Raw genomic sequence first — 15686 nt, forward strand, 5'->3', positions numbered from 1 at the left:
TGAACCTGGTGAGAATTGAACTCGCAGTAATTGCAGGCAGCTGGCAGCTAAGTGCTACTTTAACAGCAGTTTAGTCCGCTTCTGCCACCAAGGCTTAGTGCCTTCACTTACCGTTTTCCCCAAAATAAGACATTATTGATTATTGATAATAAGTTCAATTGGGCTTTTGAGTGCATGGCTTAAGGGTTCAAAAAAATATAAGACAGGGTCTTATTTTCGGGGAAACACGGTAAATATATCTAATTACAGAGAAATAAATATTTATATTTTCATTTTTGTAGGCATTTTCAGTTCTAAAAATTCATCAGAAATAATTGTTTCTGCAATGACTTCTATATTTAGTCACTTATAAACCCCAAGCTTGGTTGGATGCAAAATTACTACTATATCCGATATTATCTCCTCTCAACAAACAAGTGCTCTATATTCAAATCAAACCAAACCAAACCATTTTCATTCCAATAGTTCCTTTGCTGAGCCACTAACAGGAATAATTTGAGAGATTAACAGAATTCCTCTTCAGGATCCAAAACTATCAGTATGTTTTTCACTTTTATTCTTGGTTGTATTTCTATTCCTTTGCTATTCTCAATTTAAAAAATGGAGAGAGAAATGTTTGGCACTTAAACATAACTTTACTGAAATTTAACAGGAATTTAGAAGCTCAAGTGCTTTTTGGCAGAATTATTCAGGAATTTCTGCCTTAAGTCCCTTTGGAATGAATGAAAGTTGAGTATCACTCTACTTTGATGCTACGTCCTTTCATTTACAATTTATCTCACACAAGAGGGCTTTGCTTTAGAAATAGCTATTGTTAAGTCTTTGGAGTGGATTATTGCAAGCTTTATGACAAGGAGTGCATGGTAGAAAATATGAGGCACTGGGATGGAAGAAACTGTCAAGAGACTGGGGAGGGGAAAGAACCGAACAACAGGGGGTGGTGATAAGAGATCAAGTAAGAAAGAGGGGGTGACACAAAGGCAGTGGGAACAGACAGGGAGGGAGGGACTACAAAACTCAAGTTTGGGCCCTTCTTAAAGCGAGAATGGGCTATGCCGGGGAGTCCATCTCAAGAAGGCCAACTCATGAAATGTTGTGGAGGTATTCAAGTAGTTTCCTAGCTGCAGACAAGCTGCTTCCAGGCAACTAGACCCTAAAAGCACCAACAGCTAGAGATCATCATCAGCAACAGCAGCTCCTAGATATTCTGAGGGGGGCAGGAAGGGAGAGACAGAGTCTTATCTACCAAACAAGTTCCATGTTTGACACCTGAGGTAATCTTCACCAGATATTCTCCATCAACCCTCATGCCATACACATCAAGTTTCATGAACTTGTAATTTTTATTTTATAATTAACAAAATATCCACAAAATGAAATCTGAAATACATAAACTCCATAATAATCATATGAACATTATATGAATGATCATAATAAATGCTATTACCTAGTTTCAATTTAAAATTAAATTTAGTTTTAATTTGCAAACAAATTTCAAGTCCTTAGACACAAATACACTTTAATACACTGCTTTACATTCCAGATTCACAGTAATTAGTGGCACAAAGACTGTTTTAAATATATACTTTTCCTTGATCTCAGGTGAAATTCTAAAAGGACAAGAAAACAGTAACTTGAACAAAATAATTGTGTGATGAATTAAAAGGTGGGTGTGGAATGTTTACCCTGTATAGCATTTTTACAGCATGCAAATTATGCTTGTTAGATCAGGATATATGGATTTCATTTCTGCTTCTTTCTTCCAAAGGAAAAGGTACATGACCATGTGGTACAAAGCATCTTCTTAAAATACAATATAAATTTACTAGCACATTTGCTTGTGCTTAATTTTGATGGGAGAGACGTATCATAATTTATCAGCTGCATCTGAAAAATGTTACAAACAATGGTGTCACAGTAAAAGCAAAATAGGAGGCTTAATATTTTGACTGAAATGTTTCCTTATCCAGCATGAATTCTGCAAATCTCTGCTGAAGTTCTTTTTCTCTTTCTTGTTGCCGTTGAACATCTTCTTTTAGGCACTGTAAGAGCAATGTAATAAAGTTAGCATGAAGTAATCTGGAAGGAATAGGATGCTATCCTCAGCATGGAAGGAAAGGATTATAGTAAAACTTTCCTAATAAGCCACACAGATAAGTCTTTACTTTCAATGGGAAGTGACAGAAATCTGGAGTTCAGCATTATTATGTAGAGAGCTAATTTCTAATAGACGTTATAAAATGTTCAAAAAAATAGGAATGACACACACTGTATAGCAAAGCCAAATCTAAAAGGAAATCTAAATATAATGATTGTATGATATACAAATTTAAAAAATTATTTTACAAGTACTGCATTGCTTAGTTTATTTCATTTAGCACTGTCATTCTTTTTAGAGAAGGATTGTAGATTAACACTCCACAATTTTACCTCCAGTCGCCTTGGAATAGCTGCATCTTCATGCTTCTTTAATTCTTCAAATGTGCACAGTTCAAGATGAGCTTGTTCAATTTGATCCCACAAGTCATTTAATTGCTTTATGAGTCCCATGGCTCGAGACTGATAACCACCAAGCAATATCTTTAGCTTTTTTTCCATCTTGGCAGCTCTCTTAGCTTCAGTAGTCATGTGACCTCGGTTAATCTGTTGACAAATGCAATCAAGAATGTGGCATGATTATCTAATCATTACATCTCTCTCTCTCTCTCTCTTACACACACACACACACACCATTGATGTGGTGTGTTATATCTTACATTTATCTTCTTCCCTAAGATATAGACACAGATATATAGGGGAATTTTAAGTGCTTACATATGTAATTTATATCTTTGCAAATCAACCCTTCCACACTGTTCAACAGTGCAAACGTGAGATTCTGGAAGTATGAAATAAAAGAACAGAACAGACAGGGAAGTCCAAGTTTAAAAAAAGAACACACAAAAGATACTGGAAGGTAGCAAAGTTAAAGATAAACCTATTTAAAGATATTAGTAACGTTAAAAATAAGTCATAAATATAATAAATTTATCCTTGTGGAATTAATGTATTTGTCTTTTTTCACAGACATTCTTGAGAAAATTCTGGGGCAAACGCAATACTACAGTGTGGTTGAAGAATCTAATAAGATCCAGTGTTTTATATATGGCCTATGCCCTATGTTCTATCTGGATTAATTTTGAACAGTCTTTTCATGAAGCCAAATAAAATTTCTGAAAATCATCTCATGACCTAAAGGATCACTTCAAGATGAATTCTGGAATTTTAAAATCATGAGCTTTTACAGACTGAAATAAATGTTGGTACTTAAGGATATTGGCTATAATCTAAAAAGGCAATTCTCCTAAAATAACTGTTTAATCCCACTCTTCATCGTATCATAGTACAAATGTTGATGGAAAATTCAAAATGGTAGGTACCATGTTAAAAAGCCATTTCTTAGACAAATGGAAATCTTTTTTGACAATTCCTATTGCAATTCTAACAAGCATATTCTAAAGGATAGTTTGTTTTTTTCTCTCCAGAATCCTCCCTAAACAAACCAGCATCAGAATCCTGATTCATTTGCAAAGCTGAACACTTAGTTGCTTCTATCAGGAAAAGGAAACAAGCAGGAGCATCTGGCATCACTTCTGATAAACCACAATGATAAAGAAGCTATGTGTTTAATTGTAGAGAGACTGCTGTTCTGATTGTCCAGTCTGTCTGTTCCTGTCTGTCTGTCTCTATTTCTACATATACAAAACAAATACTTATAAATTTACATTAATTTTACTGATTCCTGCAATAAAAATTACATTGACATTAGTTTCTAAAAGCCAGCATGCTGCATAAAAAAAACAAAAAACAAACCTTCATTTAAACTGTAAACCGCTCTGTTAGAAATTTAAATTTAAAAAATGGAAAACAGGTGAAAATTCATACTGACAATCACAAATCAATGGATTGTTAAAGTAAAGGTGAATAGAATGAAATGAATAGAATAGAGAAGCATAATGTCAGATACATTCATACATAAGCCACGGTGGCGCAGTGGTTCAAGTGCAGTACTGCAGGCTACTTCTGCTGCCTGCTAGCTGCCTGCAATTTGGCAGTTCAAATCTCACCAGGCTCAAGGTTGACTCAGCCTTCCAGCCTTCTGAGGTGGGTAAAATGAGGACCCAGATTGTTGGGAGCAATATACTGACTCTGTAAACTGCTTAGAGAGGGCTGTAAAGCACTATGAAGCGGTATATAAGTCTAAGTGCTATTGCTATAAGGATCAGTACCTATATTCAAAAGTCAGTCTAAATAGAATACAAAGTTAATTATGTTCAGCAACACTACTTTATTAAACATAAGCACACACGTCACAAAGCCATCTGAATTTGAGTAATGGAAAAATTTTCCTATTCAAAATGCTCGGAAAAATGGATTTTCTCTCTTCTCTTCTTGAATATTATTTGAAACTTTTAACTGGTTGAGTTGCAGATGCTTCTTGAAATTCCAAATTAGGGGCACATGATGGATAAAAAAACCCCACTACTATCATTTGTTCAAATTCTACGCCAAGGTTTTGCACTAAATTACTCCTCTTTTTGTTATGTAAAGCCTGAATTTCATGCTATCCACTTGGGGAAGGTATAGAACATCCCAAAAACAAACATGGTCCCAACTCTTCAAAACTTATGTGAAGATTAATATCAGTACACAACTATTTACTATCGCCACAAAATGTGACGGAACTGCCTGCTATCAGGGCCTACTTGACAATAACAATGAAACAGATATAAAAAGATAGTAGGTGAAAAGAGATGAATGTACTTTAAAAATAATACAAATTGAAAAAGAGAAGTTGACATGGATTCTGGCAAAGACAGTGCAGACGGAAATGAAGCAACCAAAAGAAAAACCAACAAGGCCTTGGAGGGAATGAAACGTGCTACAAATAAAGAACTAAATTGAAAGACTGATTTATGGGAGAGTGCAGCTCTTAGGTATGCATTCCAATCAGGGATAGGGGGAAAAAGCACTATACTCACTGTAGTTAACCAGTCAGGATTTCTTTATTAGGACACTAAATTGTACTATATCTTTTTAGGAGTTTAAATCTATATGGGCACTTGACTCAAAGGAAGATAAGTTTGGGTAATGTAGAGAAATTTTAAAAAAATGATGAGGAACTTGATTAGCAACACTGGGTGTTTTTTTTTGCCACTATTTCATTTAAATATAGTAACCAAACAGCATATGCCAGAAGAATGGATTTATCCTCTTTCTCCATCCTTTGCAGCAGATGGAAAGGAAGGACAATCACAGAAAATTGGATTGTTCTTCCCAGCTGCCCATATATATATTAGAGTATGAAGCCCTGCAATGACATCCCACAAAATAGGTTTTAGCAGATTTCAGCAAAAAACAATGTGAGTATATTTTCTAACAATTTGAAGGAAACACTCATGTATCTCAGTGTATAGATACATGGACTTAGGAAATCCATACACTTATGTAAAAACAGAGAATTCACCTTACATTTATATATACTTTAATAAAATGGTACAATAAATAATTCGGTTTGTGTGCTATTATTTGCGGAAAGCAGAATACCTAAGGGGCATGTAGGAGAATCAAAGATTAAAGATCATTCTCAAAATTCTAGACAAGACTAACAAACAATGCACATAAAGTCATGTGAAGACAATAGCATTTAAAAAATAAAATATTTCATTTGTAGCATGCTTTTAGATTGCAATCCAATATGTGTGTTTGTCTATTAAGAAATAAGCCTTACTGAACTTGAAGTTTTCTTTCAACTAAATGTCAACACATTGGGAGCCTTAATCTATATGGTCACAAATCTGAGTGAAATTCATATTTAAGACATCACATAATTTTCATTTGGTGAGGAAAATACTATGCTGGAATATTAAAGAAAGCAGTTCATCTTCCCTATTATATGACCGTGTAATGGAAGACACTGAAGAGCAATAGTGCACTCTGCTGGACTATATGTATGTTCTATATATTGCAAGTTCTTTGAAAAATAAACAGAGACTATTTTCACCTTTTACCAGGCATTTGTGTTAATTTCAGCTACACCTTCAACATAGAATACACTTCAATGCAATATTCATAAACCATTTATATCTGTCACCCTAAATCGCTAGATCCACACATATTCATTTAGATGACACAAATACTAATTTTATGCAAGTGTAGTTACATAAAACAAAGTCACAGGTAATCTATCATACAATAGCACTACTACATATTTGCAAACCTTTTGCAAATTTGCAAAATTGGTAGACCTGAGCATGATGATCACAACATCCATTTAAAATCTTAACTCTCCAGATCATAAGCACAAAAGCTTGAGTACTTTATATAAGCCCTTAAGCTTATATATAAGCATACATAGTCAATCAATTGTCATAAAAACCTGAGAGAAACATCCATTATCTTGACAGACTAGCAAAAAACAGTGCTTCTGGTTTCTGGTTTAAAAATAACTTATTAATATTATTGATAATTTAACCCTAATTCAGAGGCTAATGTATTTACCAGTCTCTTTTCAACTATCCAAATTTATGGAATCCCATTCAATAATCATGTTTAGGCTTTAAGGTTATGAAATGCAAAGGAACTTATTCAGTGCAAAGGTGAGATTTTTTGCAAGTCCATCAGACATGATAAAGAGTCTATATTTTTTCACATTTGCACATCCAATGTAAATTTGAAGTACCTTTATACCTTCTAGATAATTTTTCTGGGCTCAGGTACCAATGGTGAGTTAGCTGTCTCTAGCACGAGAGTATTAGCTAAACTTATCCTGGTGCTGGCATTCAGAAATGTAATCCTATACAGGAAGGGTTGTGAAATAATAAAAATAGAAAATAAGAGGTGGCTATTAAAATAGTGGATGATATCAAGGGGATAAAAATAATAAAGAAGAATATATTTTGAGGCAGGAAAATTTTAAGAAAATGTACTGTTTGATGTAATACGTTTTAATTTTAATTTGCAAACAAATGTTAAACTGATGAATAAGGATTGATTGAACAAAATACAAGATACACAGATGCTAGTGATTAGTTGAATTAAGGTAATACAAGTTGGAAATGATGACTATTATGAAATATACTGAGATTTAAATTGAAAGAGCAAGATGGAAAAATGATATAAAACAGATAATTATATTACAGTTAAAATGTGTGGGATGGATACCAACTAGATAAGAGTTTGTGACTCGGTGGAAATATGTTGGAAATTAATTCAAAATGTTGGAAACAGCCAAACAAATAGGAGGAGAGTTGGAGGAGACTATGCTGGTAATCAGCCAAACAATGGAGAGAGTTAAGGAGGAGACTATGCTGGAAATCAGCCCACAAAATGCTGGAAACAGTCAAACAAATAGAAATCAACTAAATAGTTGGTGTTTTGGAGGGGATTAAGCTGAGAATTAATCAAACAGAACAAGCTGGAAGATAGTTAAATATTAGAGGGAGATATAGTGGAAAATATATTAGAAATTGGAGTTAATAAAATATGCCTTTGAGAGAAATCTGTGTAATATGTAAACTGGGAGAAAAAAAAACTAAGGTAAACTGATTTGAGGATAAGGGTCAAAGGATTAAAATTAGATAAAATGTTGTTTTATAAAATATAATAAAAATGGAGTGGTATTGAATTGAAACTAAGAATAAATGGTGATAAAATTGTAAGGTAAACACTTAACAAGAGGTTAGAATATTGTAAAAATTATTTTGATATGACTTGTATAAGATATAAGGTAAAGAAGAATAAAGATATGTTTAGAATTGTTATGCAGATGTGAAAGTGAATTTGAAACTAATTTTGGATAGATATAATGGATTTATATAGATGAAAATGTTAAATTTGAGGTAAAATTGGTTTTTTCTTAAGTTTTGAATTTCTTTTTTATCTTCTTTTTTTTCTTTTTTTGTTTATTTATAAAAGATGTAATGGAAATTGTGAATTGAGCTTGTGAAAGGAATGTAAGCGTGATAACCATCTATGACCGGATCGAGATTTTTGCTCTTGGAAGTTATGTTTTTATGTTTAAATTTGAAAAAATAAATAAAAAATATTTACAAAAAAAAAAAAAAAAAGAAAGAAAGAAATGTAATCCTATGAGCAGGAGGATGCTGATAAATTGTCATTCCATTGGAGAACATTTAAAGCACATCTTATTCATTTTCCCCCTGGCTAATATATAAGATGAAAGTATTTTAGGTAAAACTATAAAGTATGTAAGTTTTGCTTTTTAATTTTGTATTATCTCTCTCTCTCTCCCCGGGACCTCCCTTTTTTCCCCCTTAGTAACAGTGCAGAAAAAGTTAACCATTGCCTTCATCCAGGATCTAAATTATATTAATAAAAATTGTCACAGAATCAGGACAAAAAAAGATTATACTAACCTCTAATCTCTTCTCAAGTGATTCAATCCTGTCCTTTTTACTGGCCAAATTGGCTCGTGTGTAGCGACTCTGCCCGGGAAGGAACAGTACCTGGCTGTAACATTCTTCCCACACCTGATTATAAGCTTCACTTGAAAGCTCTCCATGGCTCATCCCTTGCTTCACAACTTCCATCTCTTGGGACAGAAAGTCTTCAGCCTGTTTGGAATAAAAAAGTTGTAGTAAACTTTTTGCAGCACTTCAACTATGACTTTGAGCCAGTTACTCTGAGATCAACTTCCTTACAGAGTGGTGGTTGTGGGGGAAAAATAGGAGAATACCATGACCATCATCTTAACCTCCTGAAAGAAATGGTAATATTTAAATTTAATTAAGTATATACATACAAAGAAAGTTTATAGGGGCATTTTTGCTATATGAAGAACATACAGGTAGTCCTCAATTTATGACCACAATTGAGCTCAGAAATTTGTTAAGTGAATCACTGCAGTTCTTAAATTAGTAACATGGTTGTTAAGTGAATCTGGTTTCCCCATTGACTTTGGTTGTTCAAAGGTTGCAAAAGGGGATCACATGACTCGGACACTGCACCACATAAATGGTGAGTCAGTTGTCAAGCACCCTAATGTAGATCACATGACCGTAGGGATGCTGCAATGGTCATAAGTGTGAAAAATGGTTGTAAGTCACATTTTTCAGGACTGTTTTAACTTCAGTCACTAAATGAACTGTTGTAAGTCGAGGACTATCTGTACTTTGGATAGGTCAATTACATGGTCAATAAATAAAAAAATAAAATTCATATTCCCCTTTCAGGTTTCCTGTCCTTAATATTTTGGCATCAATTTTCAGTGGCAACAGATCTAACCACTACTGAAAATTGATTTTTTTACAGTTCTATACATTTTGGCATCACAGATCAACATGAGCAGTGTCAGGATCTAGCTGGATGTACAAAAAGAACAATGAGAGGTGGCCCCACTGTATCCACATTATGGGATTACAAAGTCATGAAACTGACAGCTGGATATATTAGGCCTAACTGGGGTATTGCTTAACATAACTTAGATCAAAATCTGAAAGAATGTTTTAAGGAAAGACTTTATCTGAGATAACCAGAAAATTTGATCTGAGAAACTGAAATATAAGCTTTAATTCCCTTCCTTTCTTCATTATTTTCCCCTCAAACCAGGCACTCAACGTCTGCCCCAAATAAAAATCTAAAAGCCTTAAACTGCTTATTCTGGATTTCCAGAATTCCAGGATAATAAAATTAAGAGATGAAATACAAAGTGTTTGGAACTCACAAGTTAAGTTGACTCGATTTATGATGAGCCATATTAAATATGTTGTATTAATAATAAAATAGTTAGAAAGTTATTTGAAACATTAAGAAATCCAAATGATCAAGCAGCAACGTCTTAAATGTAAGCTAGGTGTGTGTATATATATATATATATATATATATATATATATATATATATATATATATATGTAGGTATATATAATGAATCTTCGGTATAAGTTCTAAACATTCTCAGAAAAATATTTTACATCAGAAATGTGGAACAGGACTAACTTAAAAATCCAAAATTGTGCTCCAGTCTCTTAGTGAAATACATGTCCCAGGGACAATGGGAAGGAGCAGCTGCAAAACAATGAAAGAACAACAGTTGAGGTGAAATAAAATTTAGTTTCTGCTAATTCTGGCTACTTCATGCCATTCATCTTTGGATAAGGTGCAGGAGAGATAAAAAAAGCTGGAAGCTCCAGCTGGGTCAAGTGCAAGCATGATTTTATCAACCAGTACAACCTCAAGTCCTCAAATTTCAGAGAAGGTAAACATAGACCCATATAAAGGTGGTTCAACTAGAATCCTTTGATATTCCATTCCCTAATTTAGACAAAGTATCTAAGTATGAGCAAAGTATGAGGTAGCCGAAACAAAAACTACATTGGGAGGAAGAGTAGGCATAGGGAAGGTTGAAGGTTTCTGAAGAAACAAACTCTCCTCCGAACCCTGACACAAACCTCTGCTCAAGGCCCTGTGGATCAGATGTTTGGATGAATCAGACCTGAGAGCTCTAGGTTATCCATTTCAGATTTTCAGTATCTGGTAATTGCAGAAGTGCATTGCTGTACTAGAGCAGAATATTGGGAGAATCTTCAAATGGGCATTGGTCTTACCTTAAATGCCAGATTTCTTGAGTGGGGTGACATTGTCCAGATGAGGGTTGTATCAGTCGGATCTGATGCTGGCTGAGTCATAATTTTTGACCACTCCCCTTGCTCCGCCCCTTTCATGCTCAGTTTTGACGAAGGAAGGCCACCAGAAGTATCTCCAACAGGAACCACCGTTATCAGGAGGAAGTAAATCGGTCCAACGGGACAACTGGAAAAAAACTACTGAACAAGAACAATAAACTGTACAGGCACTGAGACAGAGGGAGGGGCTGGACAATGTCACCCCACTCAAGAAATCTGGCATTTAAGGTAAGACCAATGCCCAATTTCCTTGATGAGGGTGTGACATTGTCCAGATGAGGGACATACCAAAGATTTGGCTGTCTCAAGGGCGGGATGTCGAAGGGCCTGGAGAGACCCTCGCACGATGCACCTGCTGCAAAACCCTCCTGCCAAATGACGCTTCAGCAGAAGCAAAGGTATCTATCTTGTAATGACGAATAAATGGCGAGGGGGTAGACCAGGTGGCTGCCCTACATACCTCCTCAAGGGAGGCCTGAGTCGCCCAAGCTGCTGAGGTAGCAGCACTCCTAGTGGAGTGGGCAATAATGCTATTGGGAACAGGAATCGCCTGGGCCTGATATGCCGAGGCGATGCAAGCCCTGATCCATCTACCAATTGTGGCAGAAGAGACTTTGAGCCCTAGGGAGCCTGGCAAAAAGGAAACAAACAAAGCCTCTGACTTCCTGAAGGGAGCAGTCCTTTTGATATAAATCTTCAGGGCCCTCCGTACATCTAAGGTATGCCACCTTCGTTCCAAGGCATGAGAGGGCCGGGGACAGAAATTGGGCAAAATAACCTCTTGGGCCCTGTGAAAGGGGGAATTAACCTTGGGAATAAAGGAAGGGTCCAATCTCAAAATAACTGTGTCCGGCCGGAAAACACAGAGATCCTCCCTAACTGAGAGGGCTGCCAGCTCCGAAATGCGACGGGCTGAAGTTATGGCTATAAGGAAAACCACCTTAAGGGTGAGAAAGCAAAGGTGAACCGTGCGGAGGGGTTCAAAGGGAGTCTCAGTTAAAGCGTTAAGGACCTTGGGCAAATCCCAAGTAGGGTATCTATGAATCGAGGAGGGCCGCAAGAGCCTGGCTCCTCGCAGGAACTTTTTTATCACAGGGTGCTGAGTGAGTGGTCGGCCGGATGGACTGGACAAGGCCGTAGACAGAGCCGCCACATGTCTCCGAAGGGTACTATGGGCCAGACCACGGTCAAACCCATCTCTGAGGAACTCCAAGATCTGGGCAGGTGAGGCTGAAACAGGATCTATCTGCCGGGAACGGCACCACCTATAAAAGGCGAGCCAGGAGATATTGTAGAGTCTGACTGTGGATTTACGTCTGCAGGCTTGAACAATGTGAATCACCCTATCTGAATAATTGTCCTGCCTTAGACGGGCCCCTTCAAGCGCCATGCAGTCAGTTGGAGCCACTGAGGGTCCGGATGAAGAAGGTTCCCCTGACGCAGTACAATCTCGTCTGGTGGAATCCTCCAAGGGTGAAATGTGGAGAGACTGACCAGGTCTGCAAACCACGGACGGCGTGGCCAGTGGGGAGCCACGAGGATAATTTCTGCTCTGTCGGCGATGACCTTCCGAATCAGGGCCGGAATCAGAGGCAGCGGCGGAAAGGCGTAGTGAAGACCTGGCGGCCAGGTGAGACGGAGAGCGTTGACCCCTTCCGCCCCTGGCGTCGGGAACCTCGAGAAGAAGCGAGGAAGCTGATTGTTCAGGTGTGTGGCGAAGAGATCTATGGCTGGGATGCCGAACCTGTTGCAAATCTGATGAAATATGTCGGGATGAATCTGCCACTCGCTGTTGTCCACCTCTGTCCTGCTCAGGAAATCCGCCTGTGTGTTTTCCGACCCCGCAATGTGGTCCGCTCTGATGGAGAGGAGGTGTTGCTCTGCCCACTTGCCCAGGCGAAATGATTCCTCCATGAGGCGCTTTGAGTGGGTGCCCCCTTGACGGTTGACATGTGCCTTCGCCGCCATATTGTCTGTCAACACCAGAACATGACGGTGTTGCACAAACCGGTGAAAGTGCGTGAGAGCGAGACGAATGGCCTTCAGCTCCAGCCAGTTGATAGGGTTGGCGAGGTCTGATGCAGACCAACGGCCCTGAGCCACGTGTGATGCAAGATGAGCCCCCCATCCGTGAAGGCTGGCATCTGTATTGAGTACAAGTCGGTCGTGATTCATGAAGAGACACCCCTTGTCGAGAGAAGGCGATGTCCACCAACCTAGCGATCGCCTGACTGAGAGTGGAACCTTGACTGTTGACATGGTGTGAGCTTGGCGTTTCTTTTGAAAAGGAAGCAGGAACCACTGCAAGTGGCGAGCGTGAAGGTGTGCCCATGGGACGATCTGGACGCAGGAGACCATCTTGCCTAAGAGCTTGGATAGAGTGGCCAATGGAACTGATGGAGTTCTGCGAATGAGAGCTACTAGGTCCCTGATGTCTGACCGTCGTTCCAAGGTTAGGTAGACGGTCCCCTGGGCTGCGTCTATGATGGCGCCAAGATGGGTGATCCTGGTGACTGGCACTAACTGACTTTTTTTGTAGTTGACCAAGAACCCATGGTCGTTCAGGGTTTGAATCGTGAGGTGTAGGTCGTGTAAGGCTTGCTCTTGAGAGTGAGCCTGAATCAGAATATCGTCCAGGTAAGCCTGGATCCTTACCGGTTGTTGTCTCAGGTGAGCCGCCACCACCGCCAGGACCTTTGTGAAGACCCTTGGTGCAGATGCCAGTCCGAAGGGAAGAGCCCGGTATTGAAAATGCTTTCCTGCATAGCTGAATCGGAGATACTGTCGATGCTTTGGCAGGATGGGAATGTGAAGATAAGCCTCCATGAGGTCTATGGAAACTAGAAAATCGTTGGGACGAATCCCTTGAAGAATAGAGGTTAGTGAACACATTTTGAATCTGCGATACACTATGTATGAGTTGAGATTTTTTAAGTCCAGAATGGCTCTCCACCCCCCTGACCGCTTTGGAACTACGAACAGGATGGAATAATACCCCTGTTTCCATTGATCGTGGGGGACCTCCTCTATGGCGTGAATCTGTAGTAGGTGTTGAACTGCTTGGTTCATTAATTGACATCTGGATTTGCTTTTGGAAGTTGGACATTGAAGAAAGCGGGTTGGAGGCCTGGAGAGAAATTCCAGGGGGAGGCCGAATTTCACAACTGAAAGAACCCAAAGGTCTGAAGATGACCTTTCCCACCTGTCCGCAAAGAGGGACAGGCGACCCCCTACTGGAGGATTTGGTAGTGAGTCACTTACGACTGCGGGACTGGCGGAAACCAGAACCCCGAAAGGACCGTTTGGGCTGGAATTGTCTGCTCCTGTCCCGAAAATATTGACGGTCCGAGGATCGATAGGATCCCTGAAGATATTCCTGCCTGGAGGGGCCTCCCTGGGGGTAGGAACGAAAGGAAGGCCTTCTGTAATATGGAGAGGGTCTTCCTTCAGCCCGTTTGTATGTTGAGGGCAAAATTTTTCGCTTATCCCGTGTCTCTACAAGAAGGGGTTCAAGTGATTCCCCAAATAGTTTGTTTGCAGAATATAGAGCTGCAGCCAAGCGCCATTTGGCCTTAAGGTCAGCAGGCCATTGGCGAAGCCAGAGCATCCTGCGGGCTGAAACTGTAGAGGCTAAGGCTCTGGATGCGAATTTGGCTGAATTCAAGGTTGCATCAGCCGAAAATTGAGTGGCAGCAATGATTTTATTAATATCCTGATGAAGGCGAACCTCACTGGGGGGTACCCTTGCCTGTAACTGTTGAAGCCAAAGGATGGTAGTTCTATTAAAAAATGAGGCTGATGAAGCTGATTGAATTGCCCATGCCGAGGCCTGATGGTTCTTTTTAAACAGAAATTCTAACTTTTTGTCTTCTGGCCTTAGACCTTCAGAAGTATCCCCAGTTACGTATGAAGAAGAAGAGGAAAGGGCCGCTACAGGGCTGTCTACAGGTGGAACTTGCAAGAGTTGAGCAAACTTTGGAGCAACAGCATAATATTTCTTATCTGAACCATGTGCAGATGCCATGGTTGCAGGCCCAGCCCACTGTTTCTTTACCACGTCTATGAACAGTTGTGGAGTTGGTACATAACAAAGTTCAGGGGAGGGTTCAGAAAAAGGTCCCTGTAGTCCACCCTTTTGAGCCTCCTGCATCTCTTGAAAATATTCATCTTCCTTTAAGGCGGCTGTTAAGCGAGCCTTATGCAATAAGGACTTGAATTTATTGGGGGGAAATAATCCTGTAAAGGCAGGTTGATCTTGGATTATCCCCTCATCATCTGATAGGTCAGAATGTCTCTCTTCCTCAAACACAAAGGCTTCACTAACTCTGGAGGCTGCAGGAGAATGAGAGCCAGTAAGACTGACTGGAGGAGAAATTCTAATACGGGCAGATCGCTCTGAAATAGCAGAGCCAGAGTGGTGACCATGAATATTGGCTGCCATTCTAGAAGCAATGGCCTGTTCAATCAGAATTCTCAATCCTTCTGGCACATTTTTTAAAGGATCTTCGGGGGTTAGCACAGGCATAGAGGATTCACCTGTTGAAGCAGCTGCAGCTGCATGCCCACCAAATACAGGAGTTGCAGGGGTCATTAATTGACTTGCAAAGGGGTTTTGCAAATTGCTTTGGTCTTGTTGAAGAACATTACCCTCTCCCTCCGAAGACCAGGCCTGGCTAACAGTTGAAATGGGAGGAGGGGGGGTAGATGGGGGAGGGGTCCCCTTACCAGGCTCAGTTGCAGGCACTTCACTAGCTTGCTTTTCTAGAGATTTATGCCTCTTTGTTAAATCCTTCTCCTCAGGCTTAGAAAGGTGCTTACGTTTGGAAGTTGATTTCTTCCCAGTGTACATAGTATTTTCCTCCCCATGGGAAGAGCGATCTGCCATCTTTAGTATACTCACTGCGACCACGATGTCGACTGGAGAAATAGCTTTTGGTTTCAGTTTCGCCACGTGGTTGAAATTTGAGATGGCAACGACTCTGGCGTTCAGCACGATGGCTGCCA

At 39.3% G+C, this 15686-nt stretch overlaps 1 protein-coding gene across 1 annotated transcript in view; it reads right to left on the minus strand.

Moving 5' to 3' along the window:
- Window positions 1–1324: 1324 nt before the first annotated feature.
- Window positions 1325–15686, minus strand: part of CDC5L (cell division cycle 5 like) — a 33336-nt gene continuing 18974 nt past the window's right edge. Inside the window, exons 14-16 of the mRNA XM_034426769.3 lie at window positions 8418–8615; window positions 2431–2643; window positions 1325–2042 (exon numbers count right to left, since the gene is read on the minus strand). Of these exons, the coding sequence (XP_034282660.1) occupies window positions 1938–2042; window positions 2431–2643; window positions 8418–8615 (516 nt within the window). The 3' untranslated portion in view covers window positions 1325–1937. The remainder of the gene's footprint in view (window positions 2043–2430; window positions 2644–8417; window positions 8616–15686) is intronic.

The sequence above is a fragment of the Pantherophis guttatus genome, chromosome 1 (assembly GCF_059756535.1).
Source record: "Pantherophis guttatus breed Tessera chromosome 1, ASM5975653v1, whole genome shotgun sequence".
In the NCBI taxonomy this organism is placed as follows: domain Eukaryota; kingdom Metazoa; phylum Chordata; class Lepidosauria; order Squamata; family Colubridae; genus Pantherophis; species Pantherophis guttatus.